Source organism: Adiantum capillus-veneris, chromosome 9 (genome assembly GCF_014529385.1).
Source record: "Adiantum capillus-veneris isolate H3 chromosome 9, ASM1452938v2, whole genome shotgun sequence".
Lineage (NCBI taxonomy): Eukaryota > Viridiplantae > Streptophyta > Polypodiopsida > Polypodiales > Pteridaceae > Adiantum > Adiantum capillus-veneris.
The window spans coordinates 58,435,218-58,453,356 of record NC_140939.1 but is presented as its reverse complement, the minus strand read 5'-3'; the positions used below and the strand labels follow the sequence as shown (position 1 = coordinate 58,453,356).

Below are 18,139 nucleotides of genomic sequence, written 5' to 3'. Positions count from 1 at the left end.
TAAACTCTATCCTAGTTTAAGTCTTTTTACGCTCCTCACGCCCACCGTGACATCAAGCGTTCTGTTATTGCACAACTAGATGGACATGAGGACCTTGTCGTTACCATTATTTAGCGTTGCCAGAACCTATACATATGCAGCTACGAGACCATCTAGAAGCACTCCATGCTCATCAACACCCAGCATATTCATCCTTAGGCTGTTGAAACAAGCAAATAAAAGGACTTATCTTTGACTTAGGATGACTTTTAATTGTACTTGTAGCACGGCTCTCTGCTGCCCAAATTGGACTTGAATTATAGGAGTGCTTTTACGATGTCGGGGGATTTTATGTTCACGAGTTGAGCCGGGTCACCACCGGGTTGCTCGCTCTGGGAAACGGTAAGAGAAAGATGGGCATCTCAAGAGAATATAGCACCAAAAGAACACCTTGTACAACTTGAATTGAATTACTTAAATGAACTAAAATCTGAATACAGAAAAAAAAACTTGATCCCAATAGGCAACAAGTGCTCTTGAACTCGCCGAGACTATGAGCGGAAGTGCAAATGCCAAATCTGTATGGCCTCAATGCCTTTCCCTTGCTCTTCCCGACCACCTTCACATGCACTCACTTTGCCATCGTTTGCTTTAGTCTTCTTTTAGCTCAAACAAACCTCTGAAAATTGCTAAAGATCTGCTTCTCCAGGCCTTGGCAGTTCGTCGGCTCCAACCAAGTCCTTTACCTACTGAAGTTGACGCTCGCTTTTCTTCCTCGCTTTCATTCTCAACCTACTCGACAAGGCACTTGCTTGAAAGACCTCCCAATATCTTCCCTTGCCTTGATTATCTCGTCTTTAAACCTTTGCTATGCAATACCTCCTCATCACCGCACAACCTCTAGCATGCCATCCAAAATCCGCCTATGATTGAGCTTCACCTCATAGTCTCCAATATTCAGCTTGTCAAGGCTCTCTGTCAACACTTTCAGTACCTCAAAATCAGGAACCATTGATTCATATTGCCCAACAATATCAAAATCACATTGGTAGAACTCCCTTGCTTTTCCCTTGTGCTGCTCCTACTGTTCCAAAATCTCGTCGGCTCCCTCCTCCTCGTCGCACACCCTGGTGGCTCTTTGTCTTCACTTGCCGACTCCACCACCCGGTGCTCTCAACTCCTACAGTTGCCGACTCGACCACCTAGCTCTCACACCTGTGCTACTCTCGCCTGCAGGAAGCCCTCATGCTGCCCTTGCTATTATAGTTTATGCCACTTTCTTGATTCGCCACCACATACATTGCTGCCTACCAACGAGGGTGACATCTTTTCCTTGCTCGGATGGCGGCTCCCTATCCGGCACTCGGTGTTGCAGTTGTCGCCCCTGCTCGATCGGCTTCCAAACCACCAGCACCTCGAAAACTCAACTAGTTCCTCTTCTCCTGGCTTCACCACAAGCAACCCCACTGTCAACTCGTCCTCCTCTGCTCATGGGCGGCCTTCGACAGTGACGCGCTAGTCAATTTTTCACCGCGCTGCTCTCGGCCCTCTCCTTCTCTCAACCTGCCTGGCTTTTTCTTCCCCTGCGCTGTCTGCTTTTAACCGCCAGTCTCTATTTTTGCTAGTCAATGATTCTCTTTAAAAAAAAGCTTTCCTTTAAGCGGCCATTCACATTGGTTATGCACTCTTCCACTTCGAAGTCGAATGGCATGCACGGCCAATCATTGCCAAGCTCTCCGTGTAAGCTTTCTCACTCCAAAGCCAAAAATTGTCCCAAAGTGCGTCTCGGGGAACCCTCACGGACGCCGTCATTGTCCCAAGTGTAAGGCCTTTTATGACAAACACTATGGTAGGTACAGTGCGCACTACCATCACCTTTGTAGCCTCCTTGACTTCGTCGATGTCTAGTTTGCAAAACACCACCATAGCCTTGATCTACCTTATCTCTTTTAGCACACGTTATCCGGCACAAATATCGACCAAACTTCTCTAAGCACAACCTTATCATTCAACTGCCCTTGCATTAGCATGAGTGATACCGTCAGTCAAGGTCAAAGCCCATATTCACTCGAGAAACATTTGACAATGACGACTTCAAATTCCAAGTTATGATATAAAAAACCATTCCCACGCCACATGATGGCCATTGCAAGATTTTCATCGTGAGAAAATGGTATGCTCCCAACCATATTCCGAGCACTCATAAAAAACACTGAATATGTGACTCCTGCATATAATTCTCCATTTAGACTTACGACAGCACGACATCCACCCCCTTTGAACCTACACATCCTCCGGTATGTACCAAAAAACTGTAAGTATAAAAGCTGCTGGCATGCAAGTAGTGGTCGAATGTAAGCATGCTACCAATAACCATCAAAAATTTGACTTCAAGGAGTCATAAGCCTCCAGGATCAAAGGGAAAACTCAAAATTTTTCCATCAATCAAGTAGCTCCATCCAATAAAGTATAAGCATGATCCACTGCAAAGTCTTTAAATCTCTTGCCATAACCTATGAGCATGATGAACACCACCAGGGTCATATGGTCTATATATCAACTGCCATAAGCCGTTCTCATAAACCTGTCCTCCTGGATCAAATGTCTTAAGAAGACATTTCCCAAGAACTAGAGCTGGAGCTCCATAAAATCCACACGAGCATACATTATTGATCTGAATCGACATCAAACAACCTTGGCATGAGCTTGTTCTTCCTGGATCAATTAGCAACCGATAACATTGTGCACCCAGAAGAACCCAACCATATTCAACCTGCTTCTTAAGGATCTCAAAATCTCTTGGATCCAATACCATAGCAAGCACATAGCATTTATGAGCCTCACAGTAAAGCAAAACTTCCCTTGAATCATTGTGCAATACCCAGCTCTTGTAAACATTTGACAACTTTTGTTCAGCAAGCATATAAGAACACTGCATACCTTTTACCGGTAACCATAATAGCATTGACATAAGCATAAGTAAAAAGAGTATATGGACCCAACCATAGCCAGTACCTTGTCGAAGAAACTAAAAAATCATGTACACCCTTTGCTTTATCCATAGTGATTCACCCCCTCTGACTTCATAGTTACCACACGAACTTGTGAAAATCTTGCATCAGTGTCACAGTCATCATTACTTGGAACTCCGTGAATTTGCATCCACTTTTTCATCAGTAGAGCAGTAAATACTCTCATCATCTGTCAAAGGATTGTGGGTTGCTTCCTCTTGTAGCTCAAGAGAAATAACAAAAGAAGAAACTTCGTGTCCAGTATCCTGTACTTCCGTCATGTCAGAAATGTCAGGCACACAAAGAACATCATCTAAGCAATCTTCATAGATCTCTTCATTATGTTCCGCTTCACGTACTTCTACGGTTGGCAAAGATTGATCGATACCCTGTGAAGATTCTTCATGCAACCCCCTTTGAATAGATACTAATAGTAGAGAAATCATCCATCATATGTTTCTCATACATACCACAATTAGATAAAAAGACACCAATAATGGAATTCTCTTCTCTCAATCCTGACAAGGAAGCTTCACTATTTGCATCATCATCTTGCTCTGTGATATCAGCACCTGTAAATATATCGTCCAGAGCAATTGTAGACTCATATATACCCTCATGCACAACTTCTATTGACTCCATAATTTCTTGCACTTCATTTGTTACAGTATAAATGTTTTTATCAATGCAATCATCTTCAAGAAACCTGTTGTTCTGCTTGGCCTTGCATGCTTCCATTGTGATGAGAGGACCATCAACACCTTCTAAAGGATCATCTTGAACTTCTTGAGAACAATCCATGCTGCAAAGATTACTAGTATGTGGAACACTGACAACAACATTTTCACCTTCACTTAATGCTTTACAAGAACTAATGATAGAGGCAGCTACCATGTGAGCAAGCTCGGAAAAATTTTCATCAATGAATTTAGTCTGAAATTCATTGTTTACCTGTGTTAGATTGCTTGATGCATGATGCTCTGTGATGAAATCTGGTACTTGCAAAGCTGCACCTGCTTTAGCTTTACTTCTTGCATGAATTTGCTCCGAAAATTCATCATAACTGATTGTCTGCAATTGATCTCCATCACCTTTATTGAAAGTAACCTGCTTTTTTTGATTCATCTGCTCTATTTCCAAGGCTATGTGCCGGTCACCCACTTGTACAACTGCTTCTTTAAATTTAGCCCAATTATCTGCATACTTATCGATAAGCTCTTGTATCTGATCATGTAATTCTGGAGCTACTAGCCGGTCAAACTCCTTGATCATATGCCTAGTTGGAATACCCATAAGCTCCATCTCTAACCTGTAGCATGCAAGATATCCATCACTATCGTAGCCATAAAAAATACCTCTTTCAAAAGAGACTTTATCCAATGCTTCTTCCATTGCTTCATCTCGTTGGGCTAATCCTTGTAAAACTTCTTCTCGGTCTAAACCAAATTCCTCATAAGTAACCTGATGATGTTGCTGCTGCTGCTGTTGCAAGAAAGCATAAAATCGTTGCATCATTTGCTACATCATCTCTACTTGAGATGTCGTCGTCATCCTCTCTTCCAACATTTTCCACCCCGGATCGCTTCGTGTCGGGTTCACCAAAGATGTCGGGGGATTTTATGTTCACGAGTTGAGCCGGGTCAGCACGGGGTTGCTCGCTGTGGGAAACGGTAAGAGAAAGATGCACATCTCAAGAGAATATAGCACCAAAAGAACACCCTGTACAACTTGAATTGAATTACTTAAATGAACAAAAATTTGAATACAAAAAAAAAACTTGATCGCAATAGGCAGCAAGTGCTCCTGAACTCACCGAGACTATGAGCGGAAGTGCAAATGACAAATCTATATGGCCTCAATGCCTTTCCCTTGCTCTTCCCGACCACCTTCACGTGCACTCACTTTGCCATCGTTTGGTTTAGTCTTCTTTTAACTCAAACAAACCTCTGAAAATTGCTAAAGATCTGCTTCTCCAGGCCTTGGCAATTCATCGGCTCCAACCAAGTCCTTTACCTGCTGAAGGTGACGCTCGCTTTTCTTCCTCGCTTTCATTCTCAACCTACTCGACAAGGCACTTGCTTCAAAGACCTCCCGATATCTTCCCTTGCCTTGATTATCTCGTCTTTAAACCTTTGCTATGTGGTACCTCCTCATCACCCCACAAGCTCTAGCATGCCATCCAAAATCCTCCTATGATTGAGCTTCACCAATAGTCTCCAATATTCAGCTTGTCAAGGCTCTCTGTCAACAGTTTCAGTACCTAAAAATCAGGAACCATTGATTCATATTACCCAACAATATCAAAATCACACTGGTAGAACTCCCTTGCTTTTCCCTCGTGCTGCTCCTGCTCTTCCAAAATCTCGTCGGCTCCTCCTGGTCGCACACCCTGGGGGCTCTCTGTCTTCACTTGCCGACTCCACCACCCGGTGCTCTCAACTCCTACAGTTCCCGACTAGACCACCCGGCTCTCACACCTATGCTACTCTCGCCTGCAGAAAGCCCTCATGCTGCCCTTGCTACTATAGTTGATGCCACTTTCTTGATTCTCCACCAGATACATTGCTACCTACCAACGAAGGTGATATCTTTTCCTTGCTCGAATGGCGGCTCCCTATCCGGCACTCTGTGTTGCAGTTGTCGCCCCTGCTCGGACGGCTTGCAAACCACCAGCACCTCGAAAACTCAACCGTTTCCTCTCCTGTTGGCTTCACCACAAGCAACCCCAATGTCAACTCGTCCTCCTCTGCTCATGGGAGGCCCTCGACAGTGACGCGCTAGTCCATTTTTCACCGCGCTGCTCTCGGCCCTCTCCTTCTTGTCAACCTGCCCAACTTTTTCTTCCCCTGCGCTGTCTGCTTTTAAGTGCCAGTCTCTATTTTTGCTAGTCAATGATTCTCTTAAAAAAAAGCTTTCTTTTAAGCGGCCATTCACATTGGTTATGCACTCTTCCACTTCGAAGTCGAATGGCATGCACGGCCAATCATTGCCAAGCTCTCCCTGTAAGCTTTCTCACTCCAAAGCCAGAAATTGTCCCAAAGTGCGTCTCGGGGAACCCTCACGGACGCCGTCATTGTCCCAAGCATAAGGCCTTTTATGACAGACACTATGGTAGGTACAGTGCGCACTACAATCACCTTTGTAGCCTCCTTGACTTCGTCGATGTCTAGTTTGCAAAACACCACTATAGCCTTGATCTACGTTAGCTCTTTTAGCACACGTTATCTGGCACAAATATCGACCAAACTTCGCTAAGCAGAACCTTATCATTCAACTGCTCTTGCATCAGCATGAGTGATACCGTCAGTCGAGGTCAAAGCCCATATTCACTCGAGAAACATTTGACAATGACGACTTCAAATTCCAAGTTATGATATAAAAAACCATTCTCACGCCACATGATGGCCATTGCAAGATTTTCATCATGCGAAAATGCTATGCTCCCAACCATATTCGGAGCACTCATAAAAAACAATGAATATGTGACTCCTGCATATAATTCTCCATTTAGACGTACGACAACACGACAACGAATCAGGTTGAGAAAAGCTTGAACGACCACTTGATGGGAAATGCTCTAATACCATGTTGACAAGGGAGGAAGACCAAGACAAGAGTGAGAGACCACATATGAGAGAGAGAGAGAGAGAGAGAGAGAGAGAGACGCCTCACAATTGCAAGCCCCAATGTATGTGGAAAGCACACACTGAGTACACATATATAGTGGGGACTCTCTACATAGCTCCAACACTTTGCGGGCAAAATATAACAAATGTAAAATTTGGTCCACTTTTAATGTGCACCATGTAATACTTTTCGCCAATTACAAAGCTATAGCAAATGAATTGCGGATAAGATTGGGTACGAGGTTCCTACTATACGAGAGAGAGAGAGAGAGAGAGAGAGAGAGAGGCCAGGGAGGTAGAGAGAGTCACACACAGAGACACCCAAACCTATATTATGATTATATGCATCCAAAAATGAGATAGCATTATTTGGACTCACAAAGGGGCCCTTTAAGGAGTTTGACTTTACCTCTCTCTACCAAAATGGGCGCATGGATAAATTTTTGCAAGAAAACTCCAAAGTTGGCGGAGGTTTGACAATTAGAATGTCCTCTTCAAGCTCTATCTACTGATATATAGCACGCCCTAAGATTCCTCATATTTTAGAAGATTATTTTTTTGATTCACCTATGATGTGACAACTCTGTTAGATTCCAACAGAGTTGTCACATCATAGGTAAAACAAAAAAATAATCTTTTAAAATATGAGGAATCTCAGGGCGTGCTATATATCAGTAGATAGAGCTTGAAGAGGACATTCTAAGTGTCAAACCTCTGCCAACTTTGGAGTTTGTTTGCAAAAATTTATCCATGCACCCGTTTTGGTAGAGAGAGGTAAAGTCAAACTCCTTAAAGGGCCCCTTTGTGAGTCCCAATTTTGCCTAATGTATCATCAATAAAACCCAAACAAACCACATGTTCCTAGCTGATTTGCAAGCCTTTGAGATTACCAGCCTTAGCTTGTGCATTTAAAAAGTAAAACAATGGATAGGTGGTGTTGGGGAAAATGATAGCATAGCCTAATCAACCCAAGACCAACAAAATTATCAATCCTAGGATCGGCAACCTAGCTAGGCATGGAAGTACGAGCATTGAATGTATCGAATGAGAGGATTCATGAGAATGCTCATCCAATGCAATAGAGATTATGCATCACTAACTCTAATCACATCATCAATCAAGCATCAGCTACACACATTAAGCCCACCAAAGTTCGACTTACCATAGACTAGAATCTCTAAACACACTCTTGATAAGCACACACTAATTGCATTGATGTTGGACTCTCCAATCACCACATGCCAATCAAGGCACTTCATCAAAAGCTACACACACAAGGTGAATGGTGCTAGAGTTTCATAAAACCCATCCACACACAAGCAAATTATAGGGCACATACACTAATTACAAGATTAAGAACCAACTTAATGAACCTAATTAGAGATGTAATATCGCAAATCAAATGCTCATAGAAGAATAAGAGTGATCAATAAACAAGAAGTCATCACACACTCAAATCTAGAATAATGCGAAAGGTGAAACTACTCCATGACATAATGGAATATAGAAGAAGTGATCAATAAACAAGAAGTCATCACACACACTCAAATCTAGAATAATGCGAAAGGTGAAACTACTCCATGACATAATGGAATATAGAAGAAGTAGACTAATGAATAAAGTAGAGATTAGATTAAGAATAGCTTCTCTAATTACAATGGGTTAGCACTGGCCTCTTAAGCATGTGCATTAAGCTCAAGGCTAGGCCATCCATAGAGTGGACACTCGAAAGAGAGAGAGCTCTCAGAAGTGGATCCTCAAGGATGAAGCCTTCTGCATAAAGGGTTCCTTATAAATGCTTGCACCACAATCCCTTCTACTATGGGTTTAAGTTTGAGCCCCTTAGCTAGCATATGCAACTTTGGAACTCCCAATGAGCCCAATACCTTATACAAAGTGAGTATAAAACATTGTGCATATCCATAGGAAATCTCCCACTTGATGCATACTCAATGTAGCCTATGTTATTCACTGCTAACATTCCCCTCATCCTAATTTGGCGCACGTCCTCGTGTGTTGGTGAAGCAAAACACGGTGACATGGTAGAAAGCAAGTCCATGGAAGAATATCGCTGCAAATCATAAGAACAAGTAATGAGCATCAAAGGCCAACAAGGATTAAAAACATGAAGTTCCAATGAAAAATCATGCAAAGTGAATTTTTTGCTTCTAAAAGATGGGTGAATCATTATAAAAAACTAAACAACATAAAGCAAAAAAGACACCTAGCTATCATGAAGATTAAACCACTTAAAATTTCAATTTTATGCATGAAACACAAGCAATCAATTATGACCCTAGGCTAATGCAAGTTCATAAACTTACTAGGCTGAAAACTATGTCACCAGTTATAATAAAGCATTCAAGTCTATCATGTCTATGGGCTATAAAAAAGCTCCTAATCTATTAGTACATTGTCACAGCTTTTTGAATCTTATGGAAGTTTTTTTTTGTCATTCATAGCAAAAAGTAAAGCACAATACAAGGCTACCACCCCATGACAAGTCTAGGTACGACTCTCGGCTCCTTGAACCCTCAAGAAGGTGTTCCAAAGCCTACTAGGCTATCAAGGCGACGGATAATCCCTATCAGCCCAAGGCATTGGTTTAGGTCCTTGATGAAGCGCGACGCCTAGTTATTAGTGGACCAGATTTCATCTATATGCTTTGTGAGACACAGACGCGCTTCTGTGTCTCGTTTTTGTACAAACAGTTAGTGTTCAGACAGTTATTGTTTCCCTTATGGTTATGATTATTGTCATTGTCATTGTATAGACAGTTATTGTTTCTCTTTCTGGTTATGCTTATGGTTATTGTTAATTTTGTTTATGGTTATGGTTATCTGCATTATGGTTTTGATCAAAGTGGTTATAGCCGGTGTGCGCTCGTTGTCGCACTGTCGAAGCAAGGGACTTGCCGATACACCGTGTACGAGCCGCAGACGGCTCCAAGCACAGAACTAGTTTAACTAGTAAGCTCAAAGAGGGCAATAGTGTGTCACTCACCGCCTTATGCTCCTGCCGTAGAGGATTCCTCGCCGCGAAGAAGAGGGAGACGCCGCTACACCGCGCTCAACCGCCTCGCCGCCGTCGTGCCGCCGCAACGCTCGATCGCACACACACTCTCACACTCTCTCTCTCTCTCTCTCTCTCACACGCACACACACAAGGAGATGGTGAAGGAGAAGGTGGAGATGGAGCAAGAGCAGCTTCTATTGCACAATGAGAGAATGACTCAATTTTAGGTTTAATTGGCTTTTATGTGAGCTCACCCCATTCACACTTGGGGGCCCATGCTTAGCCAACTAACCCTAGCATGTTCGTGTTAGAGTGCGCCTCTCATCGGCGATCACTCCACCTTTCCCTATTGGACCGACAAGCCCGGTGCCTGACTCTACTTAAATAAATAATACGGTTACAGTGTCCGTCGTAGGCGATATTAGGGTGCCCGTGAGCCACGAGGGTTAACATTGCCCCCCTTCCTGATGTAGATTCCGTCCTCGGAAGCTATTGAGTTGAAGCTTGGTATGTCCATGTTGTAGAGCATCTAGATTTGAATCTGCAAGGCAAAGTCACTGTTTTAGCAAGCGGAATTATATTGCCATAAATCATGAGGGGAATGTAAAGTACATGTGGAAATGAGTAAATGCAAGATTTATGAAATGTTAGACTGCCATTAAGGACAAATAAATTTCACTTTGAGTAAATTAATTAATCAAGAGTTTTGAGCTTATGGGTGAGTCTATCAATTAGTTAGCTATGACTAAGGTTAAAACAACTACTCTAGTACTAGCTAAGCTAAGAAGATTATTTAAATGCAAGATTCCCTAATTATGCTTTTCAGCTTTGATTAGCCAACTCGCTCTCACGACTGCAAATAAAATCTTGAAATGTTAACTGTAAGCTCAATGGAAGTCTTTTAATTTTTTATTTTTATTTTTATTTTTAATACTTTTTTACTTTAGGTCACAATCATGTGACGTGTGTGCTTATTTTGTATGTCCGGGGTTTTTTTCTTCTCAAGGAAAAGCGCCCACACTGGGAACCTGTTTGAGTGAGCAAGCCTTTCTCTGCCTAAAACATTCCTAAGGTCTCAAATACTCGGATAATTTTATTAGCTAGGCCTAGTGGTCAAGTAAATGAGTTAACCTAAAGTCACGGTCTCCTAATCTCCAGGCTCATCTATAATGGCAGATAACATCATAACTATTGCACTCAAACAAAGAATGAAAAATCATTATTAGCAATTACACATATCCACCAACATGAATCATGGAAAGTAGTACACCTGGAGGTATGGAGTGGCTCATTTCGTTGAAGCAGATGTCCTCAGCCATGTGGATGGAGATCCATATAAGTCCTACCTAACACATCCAAAAACAGGCACTATACCTCTAGGAGGCATGTCAGGGTGAAAAATTAAAACTCCTAAAAAACAAACTCAAAACACAATCTAGACCCCTAACCTACCTATCTGTCACCCCTTTTAGAATCAAGGAAAGAGGATATTATATAAACCGGGTGGCTTGAGTGGTAGGGCTAAGAGTTGGTTTTTGCGTTGTAACACCCCCAGTCCCCCAATCAATAGTGAATTTGGTGGCTATCATCCACGTGCGGCCTAGGTTTATATTACCCTCCATAGTTCCAGTAGGCATGACCAAAAAGTCTTGAGCTACAATACCATTGTCATAACTGACAGAAGTGTGTCAGATTCCAAAAATCGTAGTTTTTTTCTTGTTGACACCCTTGACTTGGATAATACTCTCAGATAGAGGTGGCTTCCCTAACTGACACCACACCCCATAGGATAGCAGATTATATTTAGCACCCGTGTCCAATAAGGCGTTATATAGCACTTTTCCATAGGCACTATTTAACTCAATGGGGTATCGTAGAGGTGTGTCAGAGTCCAACCCATCCTCTTCGATTTCCACGTGGAATGCATTTGTGACTCCAAGGTTAGCCTCTTGTTTTTGTCTTATACGTTGTTGTCGCTCCTTAGCCTCAGCCTGAGCTTGTATCTTGTTTAACTCGGTTTGTGCTTTGGCGGCCTTCTTTTGATGAATGGCCCGTAGTTCTTCTTGGCTTAAAGGATCATAATATCTTTTGAATAGGAATCCAATGGTTTCAACTCCATCAAGAGTTTCCACACGAAGGGTACCTTGTGGGGTAATTTCACATACTCTATATGGTCCTTTATCAGCATATTTCAACTTTTTCTTCTCTTTACGTACTCCATACATAAGGACTTTATCACCAACTTTGATGTCCTTGTCCTTCACATGGCGATCAAACCACTTCTTTCTCCTATCCTTTTCCACAAGAGCATTTTGCACAGCCAACTGTCTCTCTCCATCTAGTTTTTCTAAGATATACAAACGCTCGGTTAAGGGGTTACCATTCCATCCTTCTTGCGAAGCTACCCTAAGACTAGGAATGACAAACTCCCAAGGCATAACCGCTTCTTGGCCGTATACCATTTTGAATGGCGTACAATTAATAGCCACTTTATAAGCAGTACGATAAGCCCATAGAGCAGATGTCAACTTCAAATCCCAATCAGTGCGATGAGCTTCTACCGTCTTGGTTAAAATAGAGATTAGAGTCTTGTTGGTGCTCTTGGCTTGTCCATTAGCTTGTGGGTAATAAGGTGTAGACTTATGGTGGGATATCATAAAGGTCGTGGTAAGCTCTCTTATTACCTCATTTATAAAATGGGTACCATTATCACTAACAATTTCAAAAGGGCAACCAAATCTTGTGATAATGTTCTCAAAAAGAAACTTAGCTGTTGTCCTCGCGTCAGCTTTTTGTGAAGCCTTAGCTTCAGCCCACTTTGTTACATAGTCCGTAGCAACTAGAATATATCGAGATTGAGTGTTGCGAGCTACGGGACTAATTGGACCTACAAAGTCTAAGCCCCATTTTTCAAATGGTTGGGTTACTTTAATAGGATGTAAGGGCATTCTGTCTTTGCGCTGTGTGGTCTTGTAACGTTGGAACTCATCACACCCTTTTGCAAAAAGTGATGCATCCTTAAATAAAGTTGGCCACCAATAGCCTAATTGCAGCACCTTTCTAGCAGTCAGGTCTCCTGAAAAATGTCCTCCTGCTATGCCCATATGTGCTTCTTGCAAGATATACAAATATTCATCCTCGCGGGCACAACGCCTAAGAATATCATCCTTGCCTAATCTATATAGAGTTCCGGCAATCAAACAATAGGGTTCACATTCTTTTACTAGCCTTCGAGCGATATCCTTACGAAGTTCCTTGGGTGGAAAACCATTAACTAAAAAGTTAACAATGTTCTCACTCCATTCAGGCATAGTCTCAACTATGAATAGGGAAGTATCGGGTAATTCATCATCAACTCCTGTAGGGGCTTCACCATTGGGTATGTGAGACAATGATCAGCCATGACGTGCCTTTTACTGGGTCTCACTACAATCGTGAAATCAAACTCCAGAAGAATTAACAACCATCGTGTGATTCTTCCTACGGAGCATGGCTTGTTTACCAGATACAGCAACGCTTGATGGTCCACATAAAATACAAACTTGTTTGCCAGAAGGTAGTAGCGAAATTTCTTTACTGCATAAACCATTGCCAAACCTTCTCGCTCTGTAGTGGTGTAGTTCCTTTCAGCATCGTTCAATTGACGGCTTGCAAAGCTAATGGGATAGTCCAATTTATGTTCTCCTGGTTGAGTGAGAACACACCCAATAGCAAAGTTTGATGCATCAATATGCACATGGAAAATGACATCCCAGTTAGGTGTCCTTAAAATCGGAGCACTTGCTAGTGTTTTATTCAATTGTTCATAGGCCTGGTCACACTCTTCAGTCCATTTAAATTCAATGAGAATCTTGTACAAAGGACGTGCTATCTCAGCGAAAAATAAAATAAACCGTCGATAATAACCCACGTGTCCCATGAACCTTTGAACTCCCTTGTAATTGGTTGGTGGTGGTAACTCTAGAATCACTTTAATTTTTCTCTCATCGATTGAGATACCATTCTTGGATACTATATGCCCTAAAATAACTCCATGCTTGACCCAAAATTGGCATTTGAACGGGTTCAATGAGATACGATATAACCTACACTTTTCAAACACCTTCCGCAAATATGATAGATGTTCCTTCCAAGAAGAGTAAACACAAAGGTCGTCTAAGAAAGCTTCACAAAACTCTCTCAAATATTCTTTAAAAGCAGTGTTTATTAATCGTTGGAATGTAACAGGGGCATTTGTTAAGCCAAAAGCCATCACACGAAATTCAAACACGCCAAATTCTGTGATGAAGGCAGTTTTAGCTTGGTTCTCTAGCGCTATCGTGATTTGGTTGTAGCCTGAGTACCCATCTAGAAAGCTATAAGCTTCCTTGCCTGCAACTCTTTCGAGTACATGTTCGGAATATGGTAGGGGGTAATGGTCTCTTCTAGTAGCTGCATTAACTTTTTTGAGGTCCACGCACACCCTGAGTTTCCCATTCTTTTTTGGCACGATAACTATTGGAGACACCCATTCAGAGTGTTCAATAGGATATATGAACACACATTTGATAAGCTTTTCTAGTTCTTCTTGAATGATCTTTGCGTACTTAGGATTCATCGGGTAGGGTCTTTGTTGTACGAGCTTCGCAGTGCTAATCATAGGGATTGTATGTTGGACCACAGAATGTGGAACACCTTTCATATCATGGTATGTCCAAGCGAATACGTCCTTGAATTCCTTGAGAAGCTCTTTGAGGACCGCCTCTTCAACTTCTGTGAGGTCTTGGGCAATAAAAACAGGTTTTGATTCTTCACCGGGGTCAGCTAATTCTATTTCTTTAACTATTGCCGGACCATCATAGATTCCATTATTCCCATCGATAGGTATTCTTTGGGCTTTTGTGTACACAACCTTTGCTTCCCCTGTGGTGTAAGATTTGAAATGTTCTGGTGCAGGATGCAAGTCTGTGGATTCTGGTTGTGCTTTGGTTTGTGCTTCCATTTCTGCTTTCTTGTGTTGTCGAGCTAACTTTTGGTTTTGACGCCTCCTTGTAGTGTGGCTCAAGTTTGGATTGTCTATGATCTCTAATTGGGCTATGTCATGGGGTCGTGGTCTACACCACATAACATTTTGGAGATATTCACCCCAATTGTCTACCAATTTTCAATGAGCATCACATGCCCCTATATAACTGAGCCATTCTGCTGAGGATCTCTTCTTTTTTATCCTAGCACGTACATTGGCTCGATATCGACGCCTCTTAAGGTTTTTCTTTTTCTTATTTGAGACCTGCTTTTGATTTGCATTTAGATCTGGCTCACTAAAGGAGTCCTCGTTGGTGTCCTCTTCACTCTCGGGGGAGCTATCATCGGTTGATGTGCTCGGTCCTTCCGAATGTTTTGACTCTGAACTTGCTCCACTCTCTAATTCATGAGATTCAGAATCCGTTTCACTCTGGGAGTCAGTGTCCAAGTCGTGTTGGTCAAAGTCTTCTATTGAGCTATCGGTGTCACTGTCACATTGGTCCACAATTGCCTTGCCCTTAGAAGATGCATGTATGACACTTATCATGTTCAGAGGTGCAATTTGTGGTACCTCTTCCCCCTCTGGTGTGACCCAAGTGGTTTCTCTATTTCCCCAGGTATCTATGGTTGCAGTTAGGTGTACCCAGTCTACATTGTCTGATTCCGTCATATCCGGTAACACATCCATGTAAGGAGAATCTTGGCCAGTGTCTGTATCCTTCTTACAAGTGTAACAATATTGTAGTGGGGCCGAGTGAACTGTGGTGTCAGAGCGATGATCAATAATGGTTTTACTCCCTAAGGGTTGTACCTTACCAGTCACCAAATCCACTCTAAGGACAGAGTCTTGGAATTTCAAATAGACATGATTTTTAGACCAATCATGAACCATTTGTGCTTCCCTCATGAATGGTCGTCCTAAAATCATTTCATATGACATAAGGTGTTTAGAGAAATCCATTACAATGAACGTATGTCGTACCTTGTGTCCTAGAACTTTGATCTTAAGATCCTTGAGCATCCCCATAGGTTTGGCTATGGTACCATTTGCCATCTTTACCACAATGTTAGTAACACTGAGGCGGGGTTTTCCCATGGATTCCCAACAATCTTTTGTAACGATGCTAACTCCCGCACCACCATCAAGAATTCCCTTTATAGTTAATCCCTTGGTAGTGATGGGTAGGGTCGCATTAGACTCGTCGCCTTCAAAATACTGCCCTAATTCGTTAATGGGTACCTCGATCACAGACTCGTGTCCATCTAAGTCAAGTGATTGCACATGATTTTCCTCATCAATCATAATCGAGTCAGGCCTATTTGGTTGCGCAAACTGCGGTAATCCCCTTCATAGCTCTCCGTTAAGGAATGCTCGAAGTGCAAGGAATAACTCAGGATCTCCATACAGCTTTGCTATGATCGTGGTTCGGACCTCAGAAGACATGAAGTCCACTAGTTTGGCAACATTCATTGGCATTTTGCAGGGTGTAGGTCCTTGACTAGGAACTGGTGAGGATGGAATCTCATATTCCTCAATGGGATCAGGTATTCCTTCGTTAAACATCCTTTCCAACAAGAAAGGTGTATGCTCACTTTCTGATGCCCTGTCCTCACTCCCTTCTTGGATGATACTATATATGGCTAACGGTCTATGGTTCATGTGGGCTGGATGAACTTGCGTGGGAAACACTGTGTCATGAATTTTGACATGCATGGGTTCTGGTTCTAGTTTCCTTTGAGTCTCCTCCACTAAACCTCTTAGATGTTTCACCTGCTCAATCTCGTCTACTGGGTTTGGATACGTCCCAATCTTCTTTTTACGATTTTTCCCTTTTTGCCCCTGTGGTTTATCTTGGGGGTCTTGGATTGGATTTGGAAACACTTGTGGTGTTTTCAGAGGCTCTTTATGGTTTTCTCTTATTCGGTTTTCATTTGGTTCCATGTTACGGTTTTCTTTGTCGGTCTTTCCCTTTGTGGTATTGGTTCTAGTCTCCATTGTCTTGATTGAATCTGAATCATCCTCGAGGTCATTCATATACACGGGGTCATCTCCTGTTCCTATGTTTGTTTTGGAACTTGGATTTCAATTTCCCGTATTCTGCGACCTCTTCCTTCGCGTATTCTTTTTCTTTGCTTGGATAACTGACGCGGTATCTCTCTCTTCGAGGATATGGCCTGGCCCTTGAAGCATGGACCGTGTAATCGCATAAGCGGGTGCGACGGGTGGTATTGGCGATGTCACACTAGCAATTTCGACCAAATTTAGGGGTGTGATTTTAGGCGCATTTGGGTTATAGGGGCATTGGGCAATCAAGTGATCTATGCCACAACGATTACATGTGAGTATTGGCATTGCAGACGTGCTCCCTTGATTCATTTGCATCTGTGCAGCATTCTTTTGCAGCCTAATAGGGCACTCCGCTGCCCGATGTGGTCCACCACACTCGTAGCATTGAAGAGGTGGCCTCCTAGCCTGGGTGTTGATATTTTGACCACTGGATGCGAGAGCAGCAGCTTGATAAACCGGCTTGACTTGCCCCCAACAATCTTCCATGTAGTATATAGGACACTCTTCCAATGTATCAAGTCCGTAGGCAATACTAGTGTCTATTTCCTCCTCACAGCCATCGGCATAAGCATTTGATGGCTCGCAACCCACTTGGTTCATAGGGGAGACTCTTGGATGCGGGGGCTGCGGTCCTAGCACAGGAGGTGGTAGCGGTGTAGCTTGTACAAAATTTTGAGATCTAGGGACCATGTGTTGCGGTAGTAGCTCAACAGGTGGAGCAGGCATCAATATAGGAGCTCGAGGTGCATCCGTCCAGGCTACAGGTGGTCTATTTGCCATCATACGTTTGATCATTAAACAATCCTTAGCTTGGTGACCATACCTACCACATGCGTTGCAAGTTCCATTAAATTTTACTCTAAACGTAGGGCACTCACTAGTGCTATGTGGACCTAAGCAAATGGAACACCATTGTTGCTCCCTTCTTGGATACATGTGACTATTTTGAGGGGGTTGATTATCCTTAAGAGACTCTTGGATTGCCTTGGTGAGGTCTGTCAAGAATGTCTCAAATACCTTTGGCTCATTGGCAATGGGCTTTGCAGTCATGGGTTCATACTCAATGGCTTGTGAGCTAGTGGATCTCGTGTCAGTAGACACCCTCATGCCTGCTATCATCAAGTTGTCCTCTAATTGGATTGCATTGGCAGTGACATCTTCCCAGGTTGTGATACCTCTAATCACTAGTCCATTATAGATTCCTTCATTCCTCAACCCTCGAATGAATCGATCAAGCACTTGGTTATTGTTGAAGCGCTCATTTACAGCGCAGCGAGAATTTAAGTGCTTTAGATGACTAATGAAGTCCCTTACTGACTCTCCTTCCTTACGTTCGGCCTTCTGTAGCTGAGATGCTACACCCCAAAGCACACCTTCTCGTATGTACTCCTTTAGAAACAACCTTCGAAGGGTAGGGTAGATTGTTTTCTCGTCCA

The 18,139-nt window shown here is 42.6% G+C and overlaps 1 protein-coding gene across 1 annotated transcript; it reads right to left on the bottom strand.

Annotated features, from left to right (window-relative positions):
• Positions 1 to 424: 424 nt before the first annotated feature.
• LOC147450537 (uncharacterized) lies at positions 425 to 5,817 on the bottom strand. Its single transcript, XM_086520740.1, has 2 exons — positions 4,804 to 5,817; positions 425 to 4,709 (listed from the first exon to the last, which is right to left on the bottom strand). The coding sequence occupies exon 2, from the start codon at positions 4,503 to 4,505 to the stop codon at positions 3,393 to 3,395; it is 1,113 nt and encodes a 370-aa protein (XP_086376866.1). The 5' UTR covers positions 4,506 to 4,709; positions 4,804 to 5,817; the 3' UTR covers positions 425 to 3,392.
• Positions 5,818 to 18,139: the final 12,322 nt, after the last annotated feature.